This window comes from Heptranchias perlo, chromosome 2 (assembly GCF_035084215.1).
Source record: "Heptranchias perlo isolate sHepPer1 chromosome 2, sHepPer1.hap1, whole genome shotgun sequence".
NCBI classification, from domain to species: domain Eukaryota; kingdom Metazoa; phylum Chordata; class Chondrichthyes; order Hexanchiformes; family Hexanchidae; genus Heptranchias; species Heptranchias perlo.
In genome coordinates, this window is record NC_090326.1 from 32,629,856 (window position 1) to 32,651,544 (window position 21,689).

General features: G+C 43.3%; 1 protein-coding gene across 4 annotated transcripts in view; it reads left to right on the plus strand.

Annotated features, from left to right (window-relative positions):
• ripor2 (RHO family interacting cell polarization regulator 2) overlaps positions 1 to 21,689 on the plus strand; it is an 85,107-nt gene that overhangs the window by 20,805 nt on the left and 42,613 nt on the right. For all 4 annotated transcript variants that reach the window (XM_068001685.1, XM_068001686.1, XM_068001687.1 and 1 more), the window contains 7 exons: positions 2,958 to 3,081; positions 7,234 to 7,389; positions 7,848 to 7,926; positions 11,302 to 11,325; positions 12,515 to 12,568; positions 16,972 to 17,121; positions 20,341 to 20,404. In XM_068001685.1, the coding sequence (XP_067857786.1) occupies positions 2,958 to 3,081; positions 7,234 to 7,389; positions 7,848 to 7,926; positions 11,302 to 11,325; positions 12,515 to 12,568; positions 16,972 to 17,121; positions 20,341 to 20,404 (651 nt within the window). The remainder of the gene's footprint in view (positions 1 to 2,957; positions 3,082 to 7,233; positions 7,390 to 7,847; positions 7,927 to 11,301; positions 11,326 to 12,514; positions 12,569 to 16,971; positions 17,122 to 20,340; positions 20,405 to 21,689) is intronic.

Genomic DNA, 21,689 nt, shown 5'->3' on the forward strand with positions numbered 1-21,689 from the left:
CTGTTCCCCATTGCTACTGAATTGATTTACAATATAAATGGGGCACAGACGGCAACGAGGGAACCGGCCTGTGTTACAAAACCACTGGAGGCGGTCCTATATAAATGAGGTATAAAGCAAAGTTCCATGTCAGCCAGTTTTTAAACTGAAAGTTAGAAGGAGTGCATGAAAGGTGAAATCGTGTAATGTTTCGTTCACACAGTACTTTGCAAGAACATTATACACTGAGTTATCAAGACATTTGTGCATGTCGCCAATGTGTAATGTCATCAGTGATTGGTAGCCAAGCAACCCAATACTAAACCTATCCAAGGGAGGGCTTTGGTAGGGTGAGAGGGAAATATTGGTCACAGGAAATTTCTGCCTCACTGGAATCACCCATTAAGTTCTTCTATTCCCCTTCATCAAAAGAACGTTTCTTTTACTGTACTCAGTGTGAGCTTTATTCAGTATTAAATGTGGAATCTATAAAAATAGCTGTGTATCCAGAAAAGTGACTCCAAGAGTGAAACAAAACTTCAATTGTAAGAGATAACAGGCTGCACTGTGCTACAATCTTGCTGCTTTGCACACTTCAGTAAACAGGGCAATATTCTCAAGTCATTATTCTTAGCATCATGTTCTAAATTCAACCCTGTATGAAACACTATTGGTAAGTTTCCACCAGAAGTGTGGGAGGAGAGGGGGGAAATGACCAGCTGTTGTAACTACAACAGCAACAACAGCTAGCATTTATATAGTGCCTTTACTGTAAAAAAAAAATCGGCACGCACTTCACGGAGCTGAAAGCAAAAAGTGGACGCCAAGCCAAAGAGGGGTGACCAAAAGCTTGGTCAAAAGCGATGGAATTTCTAGGAGGGTCTTGAAGGAGGAGAGGAAGGTGGTGAGGCCTGAGGGATTTCGGAAAGGAGTTCCAGAGCATGGGGCTTAGGTGGCAGAAGGCACGGGTGCCAGTGGTTGGACGAAGAGAGAGGGGTTGCACAAGAGGCCAGAGCCTGAGGAATGAAGGGATTATTGTAGGGCTGGAGGAGGCTACAGAGATAGGGAGGGACGAGGCCATGGAAGGATTTAAACACAAGGATGAGAATGGGAAATATAAGGCGTTAGGGGACCGGGAGCAAATGTAGGTCAGCGATGGCAGGGATGAGCGGGACTTGGTGCGGGATAGGATACAGGTAGCAGAGTTTTCCATGAGCTGAAGTTTGCAGGGGTGGGGGGTGGAAGTTGGCCAGGAGAGCGTTGGAATAGTTGAGTCCGGAGGTGACAAAGGCATGGTTGAGGGCTTCAGCAATTAGAGTTGCTTAGCCCAGTCTCATCAAAAGACGACTATAAAGTTTCATGGTATTGTGTAAAATCAGTGAGGCGCCTGTTAAATAGGGGTTCCTAACCTTAAATTTAACTCCTTTTGTATTATTTTTATGCCATTTGTAGATTTTTGTCCATTTTTATTGATAGCTTCCATCTCACATATTTTGTGTCCTGTGAACGTACGATCACTATCTCATGGTCTCTCCTCATTTATTTTGAACTTTAAATATCAGTTTGAAAGTGTGCCAAATGTTTGTACTTCTTCTAACAAGCTGGCCTAGCACCGAGTTGAGGTTTATCACTTGCCGGATGATTTCATAATATAATATCTGGAATGCACTGCCTGAAAGGGTGGTGGAAGCAGATGCAATGATAACTTTCCAAAGGGAATTGGATACAGACTTAAAAAGGAAAATTCTGCAGGGCTATGGGGAAAGAGCAGGGGAGTGGGACTAATTGGATAGCTTTCGAGAGCAGGCACAGGCCCGATGGGCTGAATGACCTCCTTCTGTGCTGTGTGATTCTATGATTCTATTATCTCACCAATCTTGCACTCAATCTCTCCTACTCCCTCATTCGCACATGCATTCTCAATTTTCTCTCTCTCACTCACTCCGTCCTGCTTCCTCTCACTTGTTTCCTTGCTTGTTATTCCCTTATCCAGTGTAACTCATGCAATTCTCTCGTTCCCTTAATCTCACTCACTCGCTCCTCGCTCATGCTAGCCCTGATATTTATGGCTGGCGGGAGCAAACCTGGCAAGTTAAATTCGGGAGGACCTCATTCTAATTTTTTTCTTCTGTTTCCCAGCCGAACAAATTGACAGGCTGGCCGGGAGGGAAAACCAATGGCAGGAGGTCATGGCCGGGGACCCTTGGAGACCGTCCCTGGCAATCAGGAAGGGGGAGGGAGCGAGAGATTGGGGCTTGGGGGAGCGGGGGGGGGGGGGAGAAAGGCCATCGCAGTAGGGAGAGAGGGAGGGAGTGAGAGATCGGGTCTTTGGGGGGGTTGGGGGGGGTAGAGACCATCGCGAGAGGGAGGGAGCAAGAGATCAGGGCTGGAGGGGTGGGGGGGGGGAACGTCACGGCCTCCCTCCCCTGCCGCAATCGGCAGAGGGGAGGCCGAAAATTTCCTTGAGGGGCAGGGGGGAGCACTCCTGCTCCTTCTGACCCACAAGGAGAGCTGGAAAAGGCACTTACCTTGTGGAGCAGGCAGCTCCCGCCTTCCTATCACTGGCGGGCTTCCCGAGCCCTGGGAAACCCATGTGGCAACTGTTGAATTTAAATCAGGTTCCCAATTGCACTATGGGGAGCCTGATTTAAATGTGATAATGAGGCATCCCATCTCTCCTCGGCAGGACACTCGCACGACATGAAACCCATTGACGTAAAAACGGCAACGACGCCTATGCGGCGTGTTGGGGTCGCGTTCCCCATTTAAAAATGTTAACACCCCAACGCGCCCCCCCCACGACCATCTCCCACCTGTCGTGGTGGGTTAATATTGAGGCTGCCATCTCAGCAGTTTAGACCTCACTGAACAAAAGTCCCCCACTGTTCTTCAAAAGCTCCAGAAAAATTGTCTGTTCGAATGTATTGTGGCTTTAAGATTTACTCACTTTTCTGTTCTGTTTTTTTTTGTTTAAACAGAAATCTCCTCCAAGTTACCGGACGTCATGTCAGTAGGATTACCCTCCTCCCCAGGTGGGCCCAATGGTATCATTAGAAGCCAATCCTTTGCTGGCTTCAGCACGCAGCAGGAAAGAAGGTCGAGGTAGGTGCAGAGACACGGTCTAATTTTTGTTCCGTAATAAGAGAAATATTCAGAATCATCAATCACTTAGATTGCTTAACCCTTCTTGTATGAATCACAACATGACAGCCAACCTATTTCCAGTGAAAAAAGCATCCTCCAATTCTACAATTTAAAGGGCTGATCAATATGGAGTGCTCTGTCAGGCATGGGGTCATGTATCAGGTACCACCAAGCATGTATTATTATATTACTGCTGAGTATACTGCTTTTAGAGCAGTGGGAGGGGACTGACAGAATTATTTCCAACATTACAACAGCAACTGCACTTGAAACGTACTTAATTGGCTGTAAATCCCATTGTGGATGTCCTGAGGTTGTGAAAGATGCTGTATAAATGCAAGCCTCTCTTTACAGCCTCGCTGTCTAGTCAGGGGAAAGCACAGCCCTATGTCTGCACTCTTAAACCGAGGGCGGGGGGAGGAAAACCGCGGGTGGGGAAGGGGGAAAACCGAGGGGAGGGAAAGGGGGAGTCCGAGGGGGGGGAAAGGGGGGAGTCCGAGATGTTGCCACTTTTAACAGACCACATCTCTCTTCTTGGACTCTGGTTTGGACTCAGGTTCTGTGTGAAAATGACAACTGAACTGGGAGCCTCAGTCAGAGCTGATCTGTGCTTGGACTTCACATGTCAAAACCGGCCGGCACGGACTGACCTGAACCAAACCGAGAGATTGCACAAAGCGGGCTCAGTGTTTGGGGCACTTCTCACAGAGCACATTGTCCTAAACTCAGCTCAGCAACAATATTTCTAAACCACTCCCCAGGCTCAGACTCAATGAAGGTGAGTTTTTATAGGATGATAGAAATTACAGCACAGTAGGAGGCCATTCGGCCCCCCATACCTGTGCCAGTGTGAGCGCTCTCTCCTGTAACCCCATTCCCCCCAGATCCTTCTATATTCCTCCTTTTCAAATACTTATCCCATTCCTTTTAAAATGGTGTTCTAGTTTCTGCCTTAATAGCCACTTGTGGTGAAGCATCCCATGGTCTAACAGCTCTCAGTTCAAAAACCTTCAGTCTACCTTCCTCCAGTGAGAATCCTCGGTTTCCATCTCCCAGTTCCCTATTTTCCCACCCATGGAAACAATCTTTCACTATTTACCCACAATGAGGTCCCTAGGTTTCCCTCAACCCCTTTATTGGCTGCTCCTCTCTCAGCTCTGATCCCACTCACATGTTGCTGCTGCTGCTGCTCCCGGCTCTGCAGGAAATGCTGGGCCCCACATCCAACCACCCCATTCCCCAGCCTGCCTCTCATCCAAGCCCCACAGAAACATGAGGCAAACACGGCGGCAAGCCAAAGAGGGAGAGATTAGGAGAGGTGACAAAACACTTGGTCAAAGATGCAATTTTAAGAAGGGTCTTAAAGGCGCACAGGGAAGTGAAGGGTCAGAGGGGTTAAGGGAGGGCGTTCCAGAGAGTGGGGCCTAGGTGGTTGAAGGCACAGCCGCCAAAGGTGAGGTAAAGGGAGAGGGCAATGCAGAAGAAGCCCAAGTCACTAAAACTGTACAAGCACAAAAACTGCATAGGTAGCACTGGTCACAGCACAAGCATACAATGTTGGGCAAGACGATGGGATTGCAGGGGTGTTTTCATAGCATGTTGTCCTCAGCTGTTTCAGAACATGAGTCTGTCTTAACCCTTCCCCCTCCCCCTACAATGATACCACCCTTTAACAGGAAGAAAATCCAATTACATGGTAGTGGGTGCAATGTGACTGGCGTATAAAACATCCACTATTGGAAGCAGATATTTGCTATCAGAGTTGGTTTATTGGCCAATGACAAATAGTTTATAGTGGGCCTTTTCTTTTGGTGGAGTTCAGAGTTCTGAGCGCACAGAATGTCAGCGATAGAATGTGTATAATCCTGGAAAACTCTTGTCAATTCGATTCATCTCCCTGGCACTCTTGCATTTATGTGTGTGTGTAAAACCAGTAACTTTTTAGCATGAAAAGTAAATCCCTGTCTCACTTCATGTTCATGAAGACCGAGTCAAATCCAAACTAATGGAAATTGGCCACTCAGCATTAGGAGATATCAAAGTAGCAGTAATCCCCAAAATCAGCCCAATGATATAGAATGACTTTTAACCATTTAGCAGACTGACAGTATGTCCCGCTGGGTCTGTATCCAGTGTGCTTGCTGACATTTTAACGTGGCCCATCATGCTAAGATTCTGCTGCTGTATTTATATTGTTGGTTTAAGGATAGTCTGAGCTCTACCCTGCTGCAACCCATCCTGATGTCATCTTACTTGGATCCATCCCAAATCATCTCGGTTGTATCTCTTCCCAATCAAACTTTGTTGTCTCCTGCTTTTTTTTAAAGTTTCATTTGAAAAGGGTTATTTTTACTCAAGAAATGGCGTTGTATCTCAGATTGCCGCCTTTCCTACATTACAAACAGTGACTACACTTCAAAAGTACTCCATTGGCTGTAAAACGCTTGGAGACGTCCTGAGGGCGTGAAAGGTGTGGTTTAAATGCAAGTCTTTCTTTCATTCTTTTTCTAGCTTGGTGACACTTCATTGTTGAGCCAAACATTTTAATTCTGTCATCCCCTTCCCAATCTCAGCCATCACTTTGCCCAACCTATCCCCTCATGCCCCCCCACCCCATCCCCAACTTGATTTTATGATGTCCAATCTTTTAAAGTATGCCCACATTATGACGTTTCTACGTAAATATTTTGCAAATGTAGCTTTCCAAAAGGCTCATTGAGTAGATGCACCTCTTATTATGGGACTATTCCCACAGGCCAGAAAGCTGCCATGTTCATTTATTGCCCTGTGCTGTGTTAGCTGATCTGAGCCAGGATACTAGTAGAGCCACAGTGCACCTGGGTTCGGGAGGGGGAAATGATCATTTGGGTTCCCACCCCTGACCCCTGCTGGAAGGATGCACATATGTGAAGCACAGGATCAGGCTCAGATGTGATGCTGCTTGAAGCTGAATAGCATGCCAGAATTCACTACCAATACTCAAAATGAAGCTCTGGGAGGATGCTGGTGCCCATGGTGTAGAGTCTATCTAGAGTTTGCACCTTCAGGAAAGGAGAAGGGGTCATTAAAGAAAATCATTGCATATAATCAGACTATACAACATATTACTAAAAGTTATTTAGTCTGTGGCCTTACAAGAGAAGGAAAAAAAGAACTTACATTTATATAGCACCATATCACACCCTCAGGATGTCTTAAAATGCTTCACAGCCAATGGATTACTTTTGAAATGCACTTGTTGCTTTGTAGGCAAACGTGGAAGCCAATTTGTGCACAGCAAGTCCCCCAAACAGTAATGAGATGAATGGCCAGTTAATCTATTTTTGGTGGTGTTGGTTGAGGGAAGAATGTTGGCCAGGTTGCTGGGAAAGCTCCCTGCTCTTCTTCAAATAGTGCGGACCTTTTCCATCCATCTGGCCAAGAAAATGGGTCCTCCATTTAAAGTCTCATCCAAGAGAGAGCTCCCCCAAACAATGCCGCACTCCCACATTGTGTGCTCAAGTCCTGGATTGGGGCTTGAATCTGCAATCTTCTGACTCAGCACCAAGAGTGCTACCGGCTGACCCAAACTATCGGCTGGGCAAGATTTTTTTTTAAGTTGCAATTCTCGCCCTAGAAACGCAACAGCCACATGTGAGGCAACAGGCATTGCCTCTTCTGCTGCAGTTGTTAGTCAATGGGGCAAAAGAGGCACATTTTATGAGTTAACATTCTCAGCGCAGAGCCTCATGTGATGAGACCATATACTGGGAGCTCAGGCGTTGGGGTCAGCATACCCAGTATCGTGGCCCTCACAATTTTCCATCCATTAAAATTAATAACTGGAAAGTCTTGTGGGCTGCGGGTCGAGTGTGCCGACTTTCATGGTTGAATTCCCAATGTGCATTTTTATTGAGTGAAGCTCTGCACTGAGTGCGATAAATCATAAAATTATTCCTAAATGTGCTACAATATGAATTCCTATGTGCTTTTTTAAAAACAGTTTTATTCAACATACAGAATATCATGTGTGGCTACATGGACAAATCAGATCTATCATTCACATTTCACTGAAGGTGCTATTTGTAACTGCTCCCTTCAGTCCGTTTCACCACTGTGATCTCCCTACAGGTGTCACTCCTTCATTGGAAATAACGGAGCCCTTAAAAAACCACAAGGAAAACTAAAGAAAATGAATGCTTCGGCCCATAAGAACAACAGCACGCCCAAGGACGTGCAGCCAAAGCGAATGGAGGAAGTGTACGAGGCTCTGAAGAAAGGATTAATGTAAGAACTTGTTAATTCCCAAACTGATGATTTAAAGATTGATGAGTGCCAGTTACAGATTCTGGTTGTTGTCAGGTTCGTCACTTCAGGTGTCGCGCATTTCTGAGTCACACACACACACACACAAAATTACTTTTCAAAAAGAAAGACGGTCATTTCCTGTTGGATTTCCTACCTTTGAAGGAGAGACAGTTACTTGGAAGCAACCTGCCCATCTACAGAGGAACAGTTATGTGACTGAGGATATGCCAAGCAGCAATTAGCCTTTCAATTGACCTTAAGATGTGCCTATTCATGGACCTTGGGGCCAGGTTACACACAGCTCCACCTGAGCAGCAGAATACATTGCACGTTACATGATTTAAAGCAGATGCTAGGAAAGGGGCTGAAATGTGATATAGCCATTGCTCACAAGTCATGTCCTTGTTGCAAACCTTTCTCTTTTTGTTGTTAAACAGTGAGTATCTGGAGGTGCATCAAGCAGAGCTGGACAAGCTAACTACCCAGCTGAAAGATATGAAGCGCAATTCCAGACTGGTAAGTGGGAGTCCAGCCAACCTAAACCAAAATCAAAACAGAAAGTAGCGGAAAGACGCAGCAGGTCAGTCAGCATCTGTACAGAGAAAAGACAGGTTATCACCTTTTGGGTGTGTACCCTTCATCTGAACCAAATGTCATAAGCTGTCATTTCTCTTTACCAATGCTAAAGGGCCTGCTGTATATTTCCAGCATTGCCTGATTTTAATTCAGATTTCCAGCTCTTCCTCTTTTTTTCACCACTTAATATGAAATCTGGTGCTGCAAATGTTAAGTCAACCTTCCACTACCTCCCCTTACTCCTCCGCTCCTGAAAGTGTCTGACAGCACCACCGTACCTTGTAATTCTGCACGTTCGTATCTAGACAATTAATGCTTGGCAGGGTATTTATAGAATTACATCGAATTTACAGCACAGAAACAGGCCATTTGGCCAAACTGGTCTATGCCGGTGTTTATGCTCCACACGAGCCTCCTCCCACCCTACTTCATCTCACCCTATCAACATATCCTTCTATTTCTTTCTCCCTCATGTACTTATCTAGATTCCCCTTAAATGCATCTTTGCTATTCGCCTCAACTACTCCTTGTGGTAGCAAATTCCACATTCTCATCACTCTCTGGATAAAGAAGTTTCTCTTGAATTCCTTATTGGATTTATTAGTGACTATCTTATATTTATGGCCCCTAGTTTTGGATTCCCCCACAAGTGGAAACATCTTTTCTACATTTCCGGTGCGAACACGATGGGCCGAATGGCCTCCTTCTGTGCCGTAAATTTTCTATGATTCTATGATTTACCCTATCATAATTTTAAAGACCTCTATCTGGTCACCTCTCAGTCTTCTCTTTCCTCTTTTCTCATCCATGGTGACTTTACAGCCAAATCCCACCCTGTCTTAATGTAACATTCACACACCCACGCGCACACTTTTTAACACTAGCCTCTATACAGGAATCGGAAGCAGAACCCTGGCTGATTTTGTTCCCCCCTCCCCAGACAAAGGTTGTTGAGGCTATTTGTAGTAGCCCACCGCTGTCCCAACCAAGATCAGCACAGACCAGGGATTGAACCTGTGACACAGAGCATTTAACCACTGAACTCTCAATGAGCTGAACAGCTTCTCTTTTTATTCATAGACTTACAAACTGTTATACATTGTGAGAGGTTCTAAAGGTTCAAGCATCTGTGCAAGTTTAAAGATGTACACGACAACTGAAATCTGTATCTCCTCCACGCAATGTGTAGAGATCGCTGACCTCGGTCATATATTATATTTATAATATTTATTGTCCAATAATAGAGAAAATTACTGAAATAAAGTGGGAAATGTTACCTTTTTTAAGCCGATCATGTACAATAGTAGAAGAAAAATGCAACGCCTTTTATTTGTCTCATGAGAAACACATGGGTATCTTACTAGATCTTACTCTATGGATGAGTCTATCCCTTTCATTAAATTCATTAAAGATGAGTCATTCTGCTAACAGTGTCACTTCCATTTATTTTAATTTGAGTTACCTACATTAATCTCCCATTTTTCAATAAAAGGCAGATGGATTATTACTGAAATATTAGTGGAAATTCTGCAAACTCAGTGAGGAGCTGTAATCACAGGGAGCATGGGTTGGAGAAATGGGGCTACAATGTTCCAGCTTTATCTCTTGGGACCACAGAATTTACCCTATTAATAACTTGGAGAATATCAGCAACTAGCCGTGTAGAGGAGGAGAGGTGGATTTTGAAGAGGCGAAATAGATGGGTTTTGTACTTGCTGAAATGAATTTTCCACACTGCTTTTCTCCAACCATTGGACATGGTGCAGTAATTTCTGTGTTAAACCACACACAGTAACAAATAGAGAGGGAAATTCTAACAAAGGTCATTGGGCCCCATTCCAACAGTTGTAAATGAAACTGATCTAGTGCTGGCTGTTACTTGGTGCTAACTGGCAGTGGCATCCTCTGGGTAAAACTGTTTTCCGGATTGTACTCACACCAACAGCAAGAGTTTGCCACTAGTATGCATGGTATAGGATAGGGCAATCAAGGAGACCTGGGAAAAGGTTTTCCTTTTCTTGATTAAAAAAAAAATTCTTTCCTTGTTGCCTGAAAGCAATGACTTCTTACTGGGGTACGGTTCACGAGCTTGAGCAGGCTTCTAGGCCAGTGCCGAAATGGCTGTTACTCACACGTGAGTCTGGAAAAAGAGTGTCAATGGGCAATTCAATTGTGGAGGGTATCACAGCCAAGCCTGACACTTGCAGCAAGGGCCACGGGACAGCGATCAGGACTGGGGAACCTTGCCTGATCTGTCCTCCAAAGTCCTACTGTAACCCCAGCTGAAATCAGCTAACTCAGTACAGACCAGAGACTGAACCTCAGTACTACCCAGTGCAGTGCATTTACCCACAGAGTCATCTGTTAACTGTGTCCATGTGATCAATTAGTATTAATTGTATTCAGGTGGTGTGTATCAATTGGGGATCGCTTGTATCCATTTATAAGAGAGCTGATCTAGAGTGTGGTGTGTGTAATGTGGAGCTCTGTGAATAAAGGCTTGGAAGCAACTCAAGACCAGGCGCTAACATTCCATTCCATTCCATTCCATTCCATTCCATTCCATTCCATTCCATTCCATTCCATTCCATTCCACTCCACACCACACCACCGGGCTATCTAGTTTAAAACACCGTTGAGGTATCCATTGTCACTTTGAAAGGAGTGTTGTCTTCTTGAAAAATGTATTTTGGGAAACCTTTCCTTTGGTGTGTTTACAGCCCACCACACAATAGATATACACCGTGTCAAACCACATTACCACAGCACCACAGCACTTGTGTGTGACACCATTCAAAAGGTCGACACTTGGCTGCTCTTCTCCTCTTCCAAACAAAACACAACTTTGCCAAACACTGTTACATGAGGATAATGCCTCTTCAAAATTCACCTCTCCTCCTCTAAATCGTACCCTTACTGAGACAGAATGCCAACCATGTGGTTAAATGGTATTTGGGCATAGGAAGGGGGCAACGAGGGGAGGCCATGAGGCCAGGTCTTCAGTATATATTTTTATTTTTCTATGTTGCCAGTTGCTGGATTTTCTTTCTTCTTCTGTCTATTGGCAGCATTCCTCACCACTGCTATTAAAGTAGTAGAATACCACTGTAGATGGCATGTTTAAATGTGTAAAACTTGCAGCAGTAAACTTATTGCAGCAGTAAATTAATTCTAGCCTGCGGTGAACCCTCACTCACTTACTTACTGACAGGAGAGCTCTGGCCCTAATCAGTGGAAGGGACATAAACATTTTATACAAAATGAAAAATGAATATAACATATCATCATGTAATACTTTATGTGCTTCATTCACAGGGAGTCTTGTATGACCTGGATAAGGTGAGTAATTATTATACCCATCCAGTGTGCAACTTACTTCAGTAGGATGAGACCTTATTTACATAGATCAGTACAGTACTATAATAAATCCTGCTGTACGATACCACCGCCAAGAATTTTCTGGGGTCGTGGGGGAGGTTGTCCCGATCGGCCCCCATATCTTTAGCGGAAGATCGGAGGAAACCCTGGGTACACACGTAAATGGAGTTTCTGCCGAAGTTACAGTAGCCGATCGGGAGAACCTCCACGGGAATTCCTGGTGCCCATTTTCATTGTGGAATGAATTCAGGTTTGGCACAGCGGGAACCAAGACATATTGCAGAACCAGGCCACATTAGACAGCGGTTCTGCAATATGATTCGTTCCCACTATTGAATTTTTCCTGCTTATACTCAGTAACATCGGAATAACTGCACGCAGAATTGCAATGATGCAACTAGTTGAAGAAACCTGTAAAGGGCGATCCCACATTCCCAGCGGGGAGCTGTGCTTGCAGGGATTGCGATCGGAGGATCAAGTGTCAATGTTGAAATCTTCGCCGGGAATTTCCTTAGTGGTTCTCCCAATCAGCCTCCGTAAAGGCGGTGGAAGATCGGCCGAAACCCTGTTTGTGCGTCTATCCGAGGTTTCTGCCAAAGTCACAGCAGCCAATCAGGAGAACCCCCCTGAGGAAATTCCCGCTGTCCAATTCCTACCCATGCTCCTTATGAGCGTGACTTTTCCACTGGGAGTGCATAATCACCCCTATAATGATGTAACTAGCTCAGGAGACCGGTAATGAAGGATATTGTAGTAACGTAACTAAAGGGGTTTGTAACAATGTAATAATTTTAGGAACTTTGCAATGATGCAACTAATCGAGTGTTTTGTACTGATAACCCGCAATGCGTACTTGGGTTTGGTGATTTGAGGTCCATGGTGTACACTTGCTACAGGGTTTTGCGAAAGAAGTAAAACCCGATTTACCGTAAATATTGCAGTCCTAGCTCAACTAAACAAATTTAGTGATGAGACACTTTGGCCAAACTTGACCAATGAAGATGTGGAAGTAATATTCTGATGGCCATTACTCCTTTTCTCCCTAATTTTCTGCTGCTATTTCGGAGGAGGATGCTTAGATTATTAAACTGCTGGTCAGTCCATTGTTATTAGTTGTGGAACCTGATGATACATTTGCTTCTCATTACAGCAAATCAAAGCAATAGAGCGATACGTAAGAAGGCTGGAGTTCCACATCAGTAAGGTACTGATATTTTCCATTTAAATAATGGCACAGTTCAAATTAAATTCACCTTGGATCATAAACACAGTTTTATGCCAATAGACAAATCTCAATGTACATCCAAAACCAATGTGCTAACAGGAAGACATTTTGGACGTGCAGTATCATTACCACATGGTTTTTCAATAACATTATTTGGCCTATTCTGGTATATGGTTTCCTATGGAAGGACCTAAGAAGGGTATTAGTTTACAGCTGCTCATTCTGATGTGGGTGTGTTTATGTTAATTTGAAGCAAGATAATGGGATTTTCCAGCCCAGAGATGCCACTGCTCTTACTCATTGATCAATTAATCAATATGATGATTGGGGAGGGTGGAAATCCTTCATAACTAATTTCCCTTCTCTTCCCTTATCAACTTAGCCAAGGTTCACAAGTTTACCTCACGGGGAAGCTTGATGATGAACACCAGTTATAAATAAGAATTTGAACGTGGATCTCTGGCATGCTGGTACACACATCTTACCTGTCACATACGTATCATACAGCAGCTTTGCACAAAACATATGCCTTTTGTATGGCAGATACCCACCATCTCATCTGCTGGATAAATGAAAAGAGCCTCTCCATCACCAAGAAAATTTGTCGCACTCTTTAACTGCGATGGCTATACAATTTACCCGGTTTATAGCTTACTTTGACGCTATTACAAGCAGGGTCCCAGATGTGAGCAAATGATTACTTTACAATGTGTTCTGTGGTCCAAGATCTAACACTCAAGTATTGCTGCTGCTGTAGGTGGGTCTGCGGATTTGAGGTTTTCAATAGAAGAGTTTAAGTAAATTCATTAGTTAGGTACTAATGACAGGCCTAGTAAATTTCACTTGCTAGCTATCCAACAGAAAATTACTTTCCACTTTCATCAGTCCATTAAATCCAATGGAAATGGTTCTGTAATAGAACCAAGTTCCTTTCCTGCCAGATGTGCCCTGTTATACTGCGGACCGCATTCAGCAACAACAATGGACAACTTTTCATATGTCAGTTCGTGACTTTGCCAGTCTGGTTGGGGCCTTCCTTAATGCAGGCCCACATGTGCCGGGCTCTACAGACAGCTTGAAGGGTCAGCCTGGCAGTAGCCCAGAGGCAAGATGGCGATGTGACCTACGTGAAGCCAGCAAAAGCTGTTTACATTTGACGCTGGCAGTTCAAAGTGGTGAGAGGCACCAAGGGAAAAGGCTCTGCCAAGAGTTTCAGTGCCTCGGACAGCACTAGCGTTACTTTATATACTTTACAGGGTAGCTCCTGGGGGCATTATTACCACCAGAGCCAGCCTTGTACTGTAAACAGGATATGAAAAACAAAGTAATTCACAAGTAGAATCAGTCTACTGCTCCCTCCAAGTTCTTCCTGTATCAGATCCCTTGTGACCTGTTGCAGCTTGTCTTTATTTACCAGCTCCTTGTTTAACCCCAAGTGCGATCTAATTCCTTTTTAGCACTAATTTCCTCTGGTTAAAACTTAATCAACTTTTTTTGCCAATTTAAATGCATTTCTAGCACGTGTCAATATTCTCAAGTTGGATTGCCATAATCACTATGAACCTTCCCTGACTTCTTGAACTGGGCATAGCATTGTTTCCAGGATGTGGCTTGATTTAAGATACCAGGAAGGCCTCAGAGTTCAAGAGGGTTTCATCAGCATGTGTTGTGCAAGATTCATGTTGGTCATATCTGTACTGAACATACCCAACTAAAGTGACAAGTGTCCAAGTACAATTAGTGACAGGAAGCAGGCTGTGGCTAAGAGGAAATGGTGCAACAGGTGGCAGAAATTTCCAATGATTGACAATAGTTACAAAGCTCCCAACAGTGTAAATTCTTAAAATTAACCAGTTCATGACAAAGCTATCATTAACATTTCTATTAAACGAGGCTAGCTCGCCGTTGACACTGAGAATGAAACCCCTACTATTTTCTCAAAAAAAAATTGTGAACTTTACAACATTGAATGAGAAACATGTACACGTAGGGGGTTTATTATTTCAGGAACTGTCTTATTATAAAGCGAAGCTAAAACAGATAGCAAATATGGAAAAAAGTTCCCAGATAACGGCAACAATACTTCATACAAATATGCAATTAACAAAATAAAAAATGTTGTGATAAACACAGTGGATTTACTCCGTTTCTCCAGCTTTCCGGCAATGTTATGCCAGGAGATCTGGAAAACCCCCATGGAAATTCTACGCCAGTGCCACAAGTCCCAGATAATATGACCACTCCACACATATGTGTTGATCAGCAAAAAATCCATATAATATATCTTCACATCAAATGAATAATTAAATCAAGGATGCAAACTGCTTCGATCTTTTAGGTAAATCAAACCAGCCATTCAACTTTGCTACAAATCTCACAAGGATGGAAATTTCAAGGCAGTGTAGCAGGGAGTGCTCATCTAAAGTTGGTAGTTGAGGGGCAGAGTAGAGGGACCTTTACTCTAGTGCTTACTGTGTACCTAGGAATGTTTGATGCTAAAAGTCAGTGGCAAAAATGTGAAATGATCCATTCCATAGAACTGACTACTGTCAATTTAATAAGGGGAAAAAGGTCAACAATATGTTACTAAAAATCTTGCATAGAGCTCACATTTCCTGCTCACAAAACTTACTTGCTGTGGTCATGATTTTAGGTTATACTTTTCTGTCAACATTTATCACTGTAAATTGGTATGTCAACATTTCCCATTCAAATTCACTATATCAAATGTCATGATGTAGTTTGAGGTTCTGGTCACTAGATAGTGCTGTTGAGTGAGTTTCTGAAGACCCTTTTTCAACTCCATCACCATCTTGTATATGAAAAAAGCAAAACTTATATAAATCAACTGATTATAAACAACGTCACGGGCAATTTACTAGTAAAATGTAAAATTGCTATTTTTGTGCCTTGGCACTTAGATAGTTATTAACAATAATGTAAATCTGTGCCAATGGTCTAAACAGCAACATGGACCTTCGGAAATAAAACTGGCTTATAATTTGTTTACCCTTTTTCCATTTTCAAGCTCCCTGCTCACTTTCAGCAGGCAAAATGACAGGCTGGGATCCTGCTACATGGCTTTGCTCCAAGGAGTATAAAGTCCTTGATTGACTGACCCTTCTGCAGTTCCACCCTACCTGTGAGAGAGTGCATTACTCCTGCTCGGCACCTTCCCACAGACCAATGGTTGGCGTTGGGAACTCACAATATGAGGGACTTATGTCCTACCACCCAATGGTATATTTTCCTGCACCATTATTAAATTACCATATGCCTAGGGGGAAAGGCAATCCTGTTTTTAAAAAATTCTATTTTGTAACGTTTCTGCTCCAAATTAATGCTTGATAGTCGGACCTAATTGACTTCCACTTTATTTCATTTTTCTGTGCTATTTCCTAGTTCATTGGGCTAATATGTGGCTTTATCCCATATCTGTGGTTATTTGAACACCACAATGATTCATTTAGCTTCCAATTACGACATGTGTATCATCTCCATGGTGCTCCATTACCAACACACAGATGGAGAAACTCCTGGAAGATTTTTTTCTAAATTGCAGCCCTGTGCAATTCTATAAATACTGAGCAGCAAATTGAGATTTATGTGGAAAGCCAGCCTTTGCAAATAGTGCCCAAAGACCTTGTCATGGCCTGGTCCACGAGGATGATGAAGTGAGGGTTCTGAGTTTGGTGAGCATCACATGAAAGCAATGAAATTAACTGTAGCCGGGAGCAGTCACAAGATGGAGTGCCCTCCTGGCAGGAGGGCACTCCATCTTGTGACTGCTCCCGGCTACAGTTAATTTCATTGCTTTCATGTGATGCTCACCAAACTTCACAAACACAGAGTTCAACATCGGAAAGTTTGACTCAGAATGAGTAAATGAAAATGAGAGGGAGCACACAGCTTTTGTTACTATATGTAAAAATAATCATTTTCTAAGCCATTGTGACTGAAAGGAGATCGTTTTTTGAGTTTGCATTACTGCGAAAGCCCCCTGGCCATGTATACTGGAGATTGTGGGTGCACTGCCCATGATTTTCCTTCCATTAAAATGAATGGGCTGAAAATAATGAGCATTGCACCTGTGAAATCCTGAATGGATGGTATACGGTACAAGCACAATGGGCCGATTGGCCTCGTTCTGTGTTATTAAAATTCTACCATTCTAAGAATTATCCTAATGTTTTTCCTTTTAATATTCTTAGTACATGTGTGTAGAAGGAGATTGTGAGCACCACTCTGCTCTTGAAATTCCCCATCGATAATCACATCAAATTGATCAAGGCAACTCTCTCGGTGTAGTTTGGAAAAATCGCCAGTTCATGAAATACGCGGTTGATTAATGCTACTTTTCTTTTTGCATGTTGCCCTGGCAGGTGGATGAGTTGTACGAGACATTTTGCATCCACAAAAGGCTCCGAGATGGAGCCTCCAAAATGAAACAGGCCTTTGCAATGTCTCCCTCCACGAAAGGGGCCCGGGAAAGCCTAGCAGAAATAAGCAAGAGCTACAAAGAATATACAGAGGTACAGTCTTACCTTTAATGGCACCAGCTTATGGAACTGTGATAGCACTGAAGAATATATTTCATTTTAGCAGCAACAGTTTGCTTAGCAAAGAACGCACACCCCATTGAACGAGAGTTATTCTGTGTCGCACGCATGGTTTCTGCTGCAAAAAGCTGAGATGCAACTTTGATGGGTCACTGTTTTAAGGTAGTAAGGGTAGGTGGGCCTGGAGTCTTGCATTGAGAGGGGTACAATGGCAATTCATGGCTGTGGATTTTTATGTCTCATTAGAAAGCGTTGGTACAAATTGAATAGGGCAGTACATTCACAAGTACACTCACCCGTTGCTACAGGCTGACAGGTCCCACTCTCAGGAATGCCCTCCCTTAATCCCTCTGCCTCTCGACCTTCTCCGTCCTTAAGATCCTCCTTAAAAGCCAACTCTCAGACCAAGCTTTTGGTCATCCTTCCTAATCTCATTGCTCAGCATCTGTTTTACCTTATGTAAAGAGTCTTGGGAGTATTTTCTATGTTAAAGACGCTATATAAATGCCAGTTGTTGTTGACTCAATGGTGATAGCATCATTATTAAAGGACTGAGAATCTGTGCCGGGAGTGCTAAATCATAAAATTTACCCCAACGCCTCCCTGCTGGGGAGGAATGTTCTTATTGAGAAACACAAGGGAAAAGCTCACTGTGAAGAACACTATCAAGGTCGCGAGGATATAAATCTTGAAGTAGTGATTAATGTTTACTGAGTATACCCGTAAAAATTTTTGCTGAGACACTGCATAGGGGAATGAAGAGATACGTAGAAATGGTACTGCATGAAGAACAAGCTGGTTTTACACCAGGACGAAGTACGATAGATCAACTGTTTATGATAAGACAGATTTTGGAGAAATTTATTCAACATGACATCCATTGTTATAACGACTTCATAGATTTTAAACAGTGTATGTCGAGAAGGGATATGGTATTTCTGAGAAACTTGTCAGACTGTAGAAAACATTTTTAACAAGTCCCTGAGCGCTGTTAGAGTGGAGCGGAAGCTGACGGAATAGTTTAGATCAACAGTTGGGGTGAGACAAGAATGCACACTGTCGCCTGATTTATTTAATCTAGGACTGGAAGCAGTAATAAATCTGGCACTAAAAGATGATATTGGAGGAGTCTCCTTATGTGGCAAGATTTTAAACAATCTCAGATTTGCTGACGACATTGACCTTATAGCAACATCTAAAACAGATTTGCAGAGACTAACAGATACGGTGTATGTGGAGAGCAGAAAAATTGGATTACAGGTTAACATAAAGGAGACAAAGGTCATGTCCTTTGGGAATCATCACGCAGATGTGCATATTACAATTGGAGGGGATGCAGTTGAACAGGTGGAAACGTTTGTATACCTCGGTGAGTTAGTGCCAGAGAATGGGAGTTATGAAGAAGACAATAAAGGAAGGATTGTTCTTGCTTCTGCTGCTTTCGGAAGATTAAGCAGGTTGTGGAAGGCCAAAGATATTTCGGTAAAAATGAAGGTAAGAGTTTATGAAACGATTAGTGCTGGAACGTGAGAAAAGTTGACGAGCAAAAGATACGAACAGCAGAGAAGGGTTGGTTGAGAGGAATACTAGGAGTATCCGGGATGGAAAGAATCAAGAATGATATAATAAGAACATGGCTTGGACAATAAAACAACGTTTATACAGTAGATCCAAGAAAGACCACAGTGTAGGTTTGGGCACGTTTCAAGAATGGATACAGTTAGAATAGCTTTTATGGCCCTGCGTACAGAGGTACCTGGAACATGACGCCGAGGAAAATCAAGGAAGGGCTGGATAGACAATGTCAAGAGTGTCTTGTCACAGAAAGGGATACAGATGACTGAAGCGACCAGACTAGTTCAGAACCGACAACAGTGGAGTGAAGTCCTTCAGCCCCATCGTCGCTGCTGAGCTGCCGGATGGGAATTTAGTAATTAATAGTTGTAGTGATTAATTGGGTTTTAAAAAACTTATAGGAGGAAGAGGAGACTGAGGGTGGTAGTTTTGAGGACCTGGGATAGAATGCGTTAGACTAGGTGACAGTGCAAGAGTCTTGATTTTAACACAGCAAGGATGAAGGGAGGAAGAAGAGTGTGCATTACAGAACACTTGCAAACAGGAAAGGTAAGAGTTGCAAATAATTGGTACAGGATTCACTGAGTGGGTAAAGGATTACCAGCTGTAGTGGAAGTGTGCTCCAAATGTATTGTAGCACTGTATGAAGACTGATTAACTTGGCTAAGGCTAACTTTGCGTGGCTGACCTCTCCTTAGATATCCCTCTACAGTGCTAGAAACACTCACACTGTGTACTTCAGGGGTCCGTGCAAAAAAAAAACTGCTTTTGTAAAATCTACATTCTCCAGAAATATATTCAGTCTCTCACAGCAGCCATTAAGAAGACAAATTGTGTCAGCACACTGGCCATTAGGTAGAACCAAAGCAAAAAGCAAATGCCATCAGATAGATCCTGGATACACTGAATGCACCCTCTCAAATTTTACCTTTTTATTTAAGAAGCAGACACTTATTCTATATTTTATTGGAAATAGTTGCATTGAAATCAGTGTTATTTATATTACAAATAAATCCTTTTGGCAGTTGTCAAGGTTATGTGATTATTGAAAAGTTACCTAAAAGGTGTCTCTTTGAGTTGGGACTACATCTCAGGTCTAAGGCCCAATATTCAAATGCATCCCAGCTCTAAGGATTCGCAGCCAAATAATTTTTGGATGGCTGACCTAACATATAAATCCAAGACCCAGACAGGCTTGTCCACTAAAACTCCGATTAGAGCAAGTCTACAATTTATTCTTTACAGCAAGATACCATCCTTTTCACACTGCAGGGCATATTGTAGATAACCACTGGATTCCTTGCAAGTTTACATGCTGCGGTATTTTTCACCCATCCAGTGAAAAAGTGGTTGCATGTTTAATGATTCACTTGATCTTTAATGCCGAGTTAGTCCAGGCAGGTGAGAGTTTATTTGGGTAAAAGAAAGAACGGCTCATTTTTCCAGTAAACCGTTGAATGTCCAGGAGAAAGCATTTAATTAAACAATATGAGCATATCTCTGCTTGATCTTCTGTGTCGCACAAGCTTTTCTGTACTGTTTACCTTGACATTCTTGGCTCTGGTGTGCTGATCTCTGTGTGTGCCTTGGACTGACAGTAACTCCCTTCACCCTCAGGCACTGTGTTCACTGGAGGGAGAGGTGGGGAATCTGCTGGGAGAATTTCATATTAAGATGAAAGGCAAGTATTAACAAAATAAAAATGGCACTTTTTTTTAACAAGTTGCCCTAGGGAGCACTAACAGTAGGGGCCTTTACCTCACAGGAGCGATATCAGAAATTGGGGTGTGTAATGGCCACGACTTTCAATCCAAATTAGAAAATCAGCTGCTCGAATTTCGGATATGTACCCCCAGCGGACGAGGCTCCCTGCCAATAGCGTCGACTCACAAAATTACCCCCGCGTCATGAACCCTTATATATATTGCCTTGATTTATGGAAAATATTGTAACACTGAATTTTTCTTGAAAGTCTACAGAATTATTTTGTGGTAATGTTCTTTAATGGACTGGATTGCAGCAGATTTCACTGAGAGTTTCCAACCCAACCCCTCCCCTCCGATTCCCCCTCCCCCTCCCCAAAGGCGGCAGTGTGCTGATCTCTGTGTGTGCCTTGGACTGACTGTCACTCCCTTCACCCTCAGGCACTGTGCTCACTGGAGGGAGAGGTGGGGAGTTTTCTGGGGAAATTTCTAGCTGGGGTACAGATCCACAGCACCAGTAACCCCGGCCCCTGAAGCTGCTCTTCGTGATATGTAGGCTCTGATTATCGACAGGCGGTTCAGCCTCGTGAGCACGACTCGGCCTTCATCATCCACGCACTCACATTTTCCACAAGCAGTTAGTCAGCAGCTTTCTGTTGTTTTGTACCAATTAGCTGGCTGGTTAACTGACTGAGAAGTGTTACAGGATCATTATTACAGGCGTATCGTAATTGGTTGGTTTTTTTTTAATGGTGTTTGCAGTAACAGGTTCATATAGCGAGAAGTTGCCCCTTTAAGAATCACACGCACCTGCCATTTTATTGGTGGCTTGTAAATGACTGTTTACAAAAAAAGTTAGTAACTTTTCTTTTCAAACAAAGAGGAAAATACAGCTCCAGACTGGATCGAAGAGTGGAATACAATCATAGCCAATGGTAGTACTCTCACCTCTGAGTCAGAAGGTTGTGAGTTCAAGTCCCACTCCAGGCTGACACTTTAGTGCTGCACTGTCAAAGGTGCCGTCTTTCGAATGAGCTGTTAAATTGAGGCCCCGTTTACCCTCTCAGGTGGATGTAAACGATTCCATGGCATTATTTCAAGGGACAGGGAGTTCTCCCTGGTGTCCTGGCCAATATTTATCCCACAACCAACATCACTAAAACAGATTATCTGGTCATTACCTCATTGCTGTTTGTGGGATCTTGCTGTGCGCAAATTGGCTGCCGCGTTTCCTACATTACAACAGTGACTACACCTCAAAAA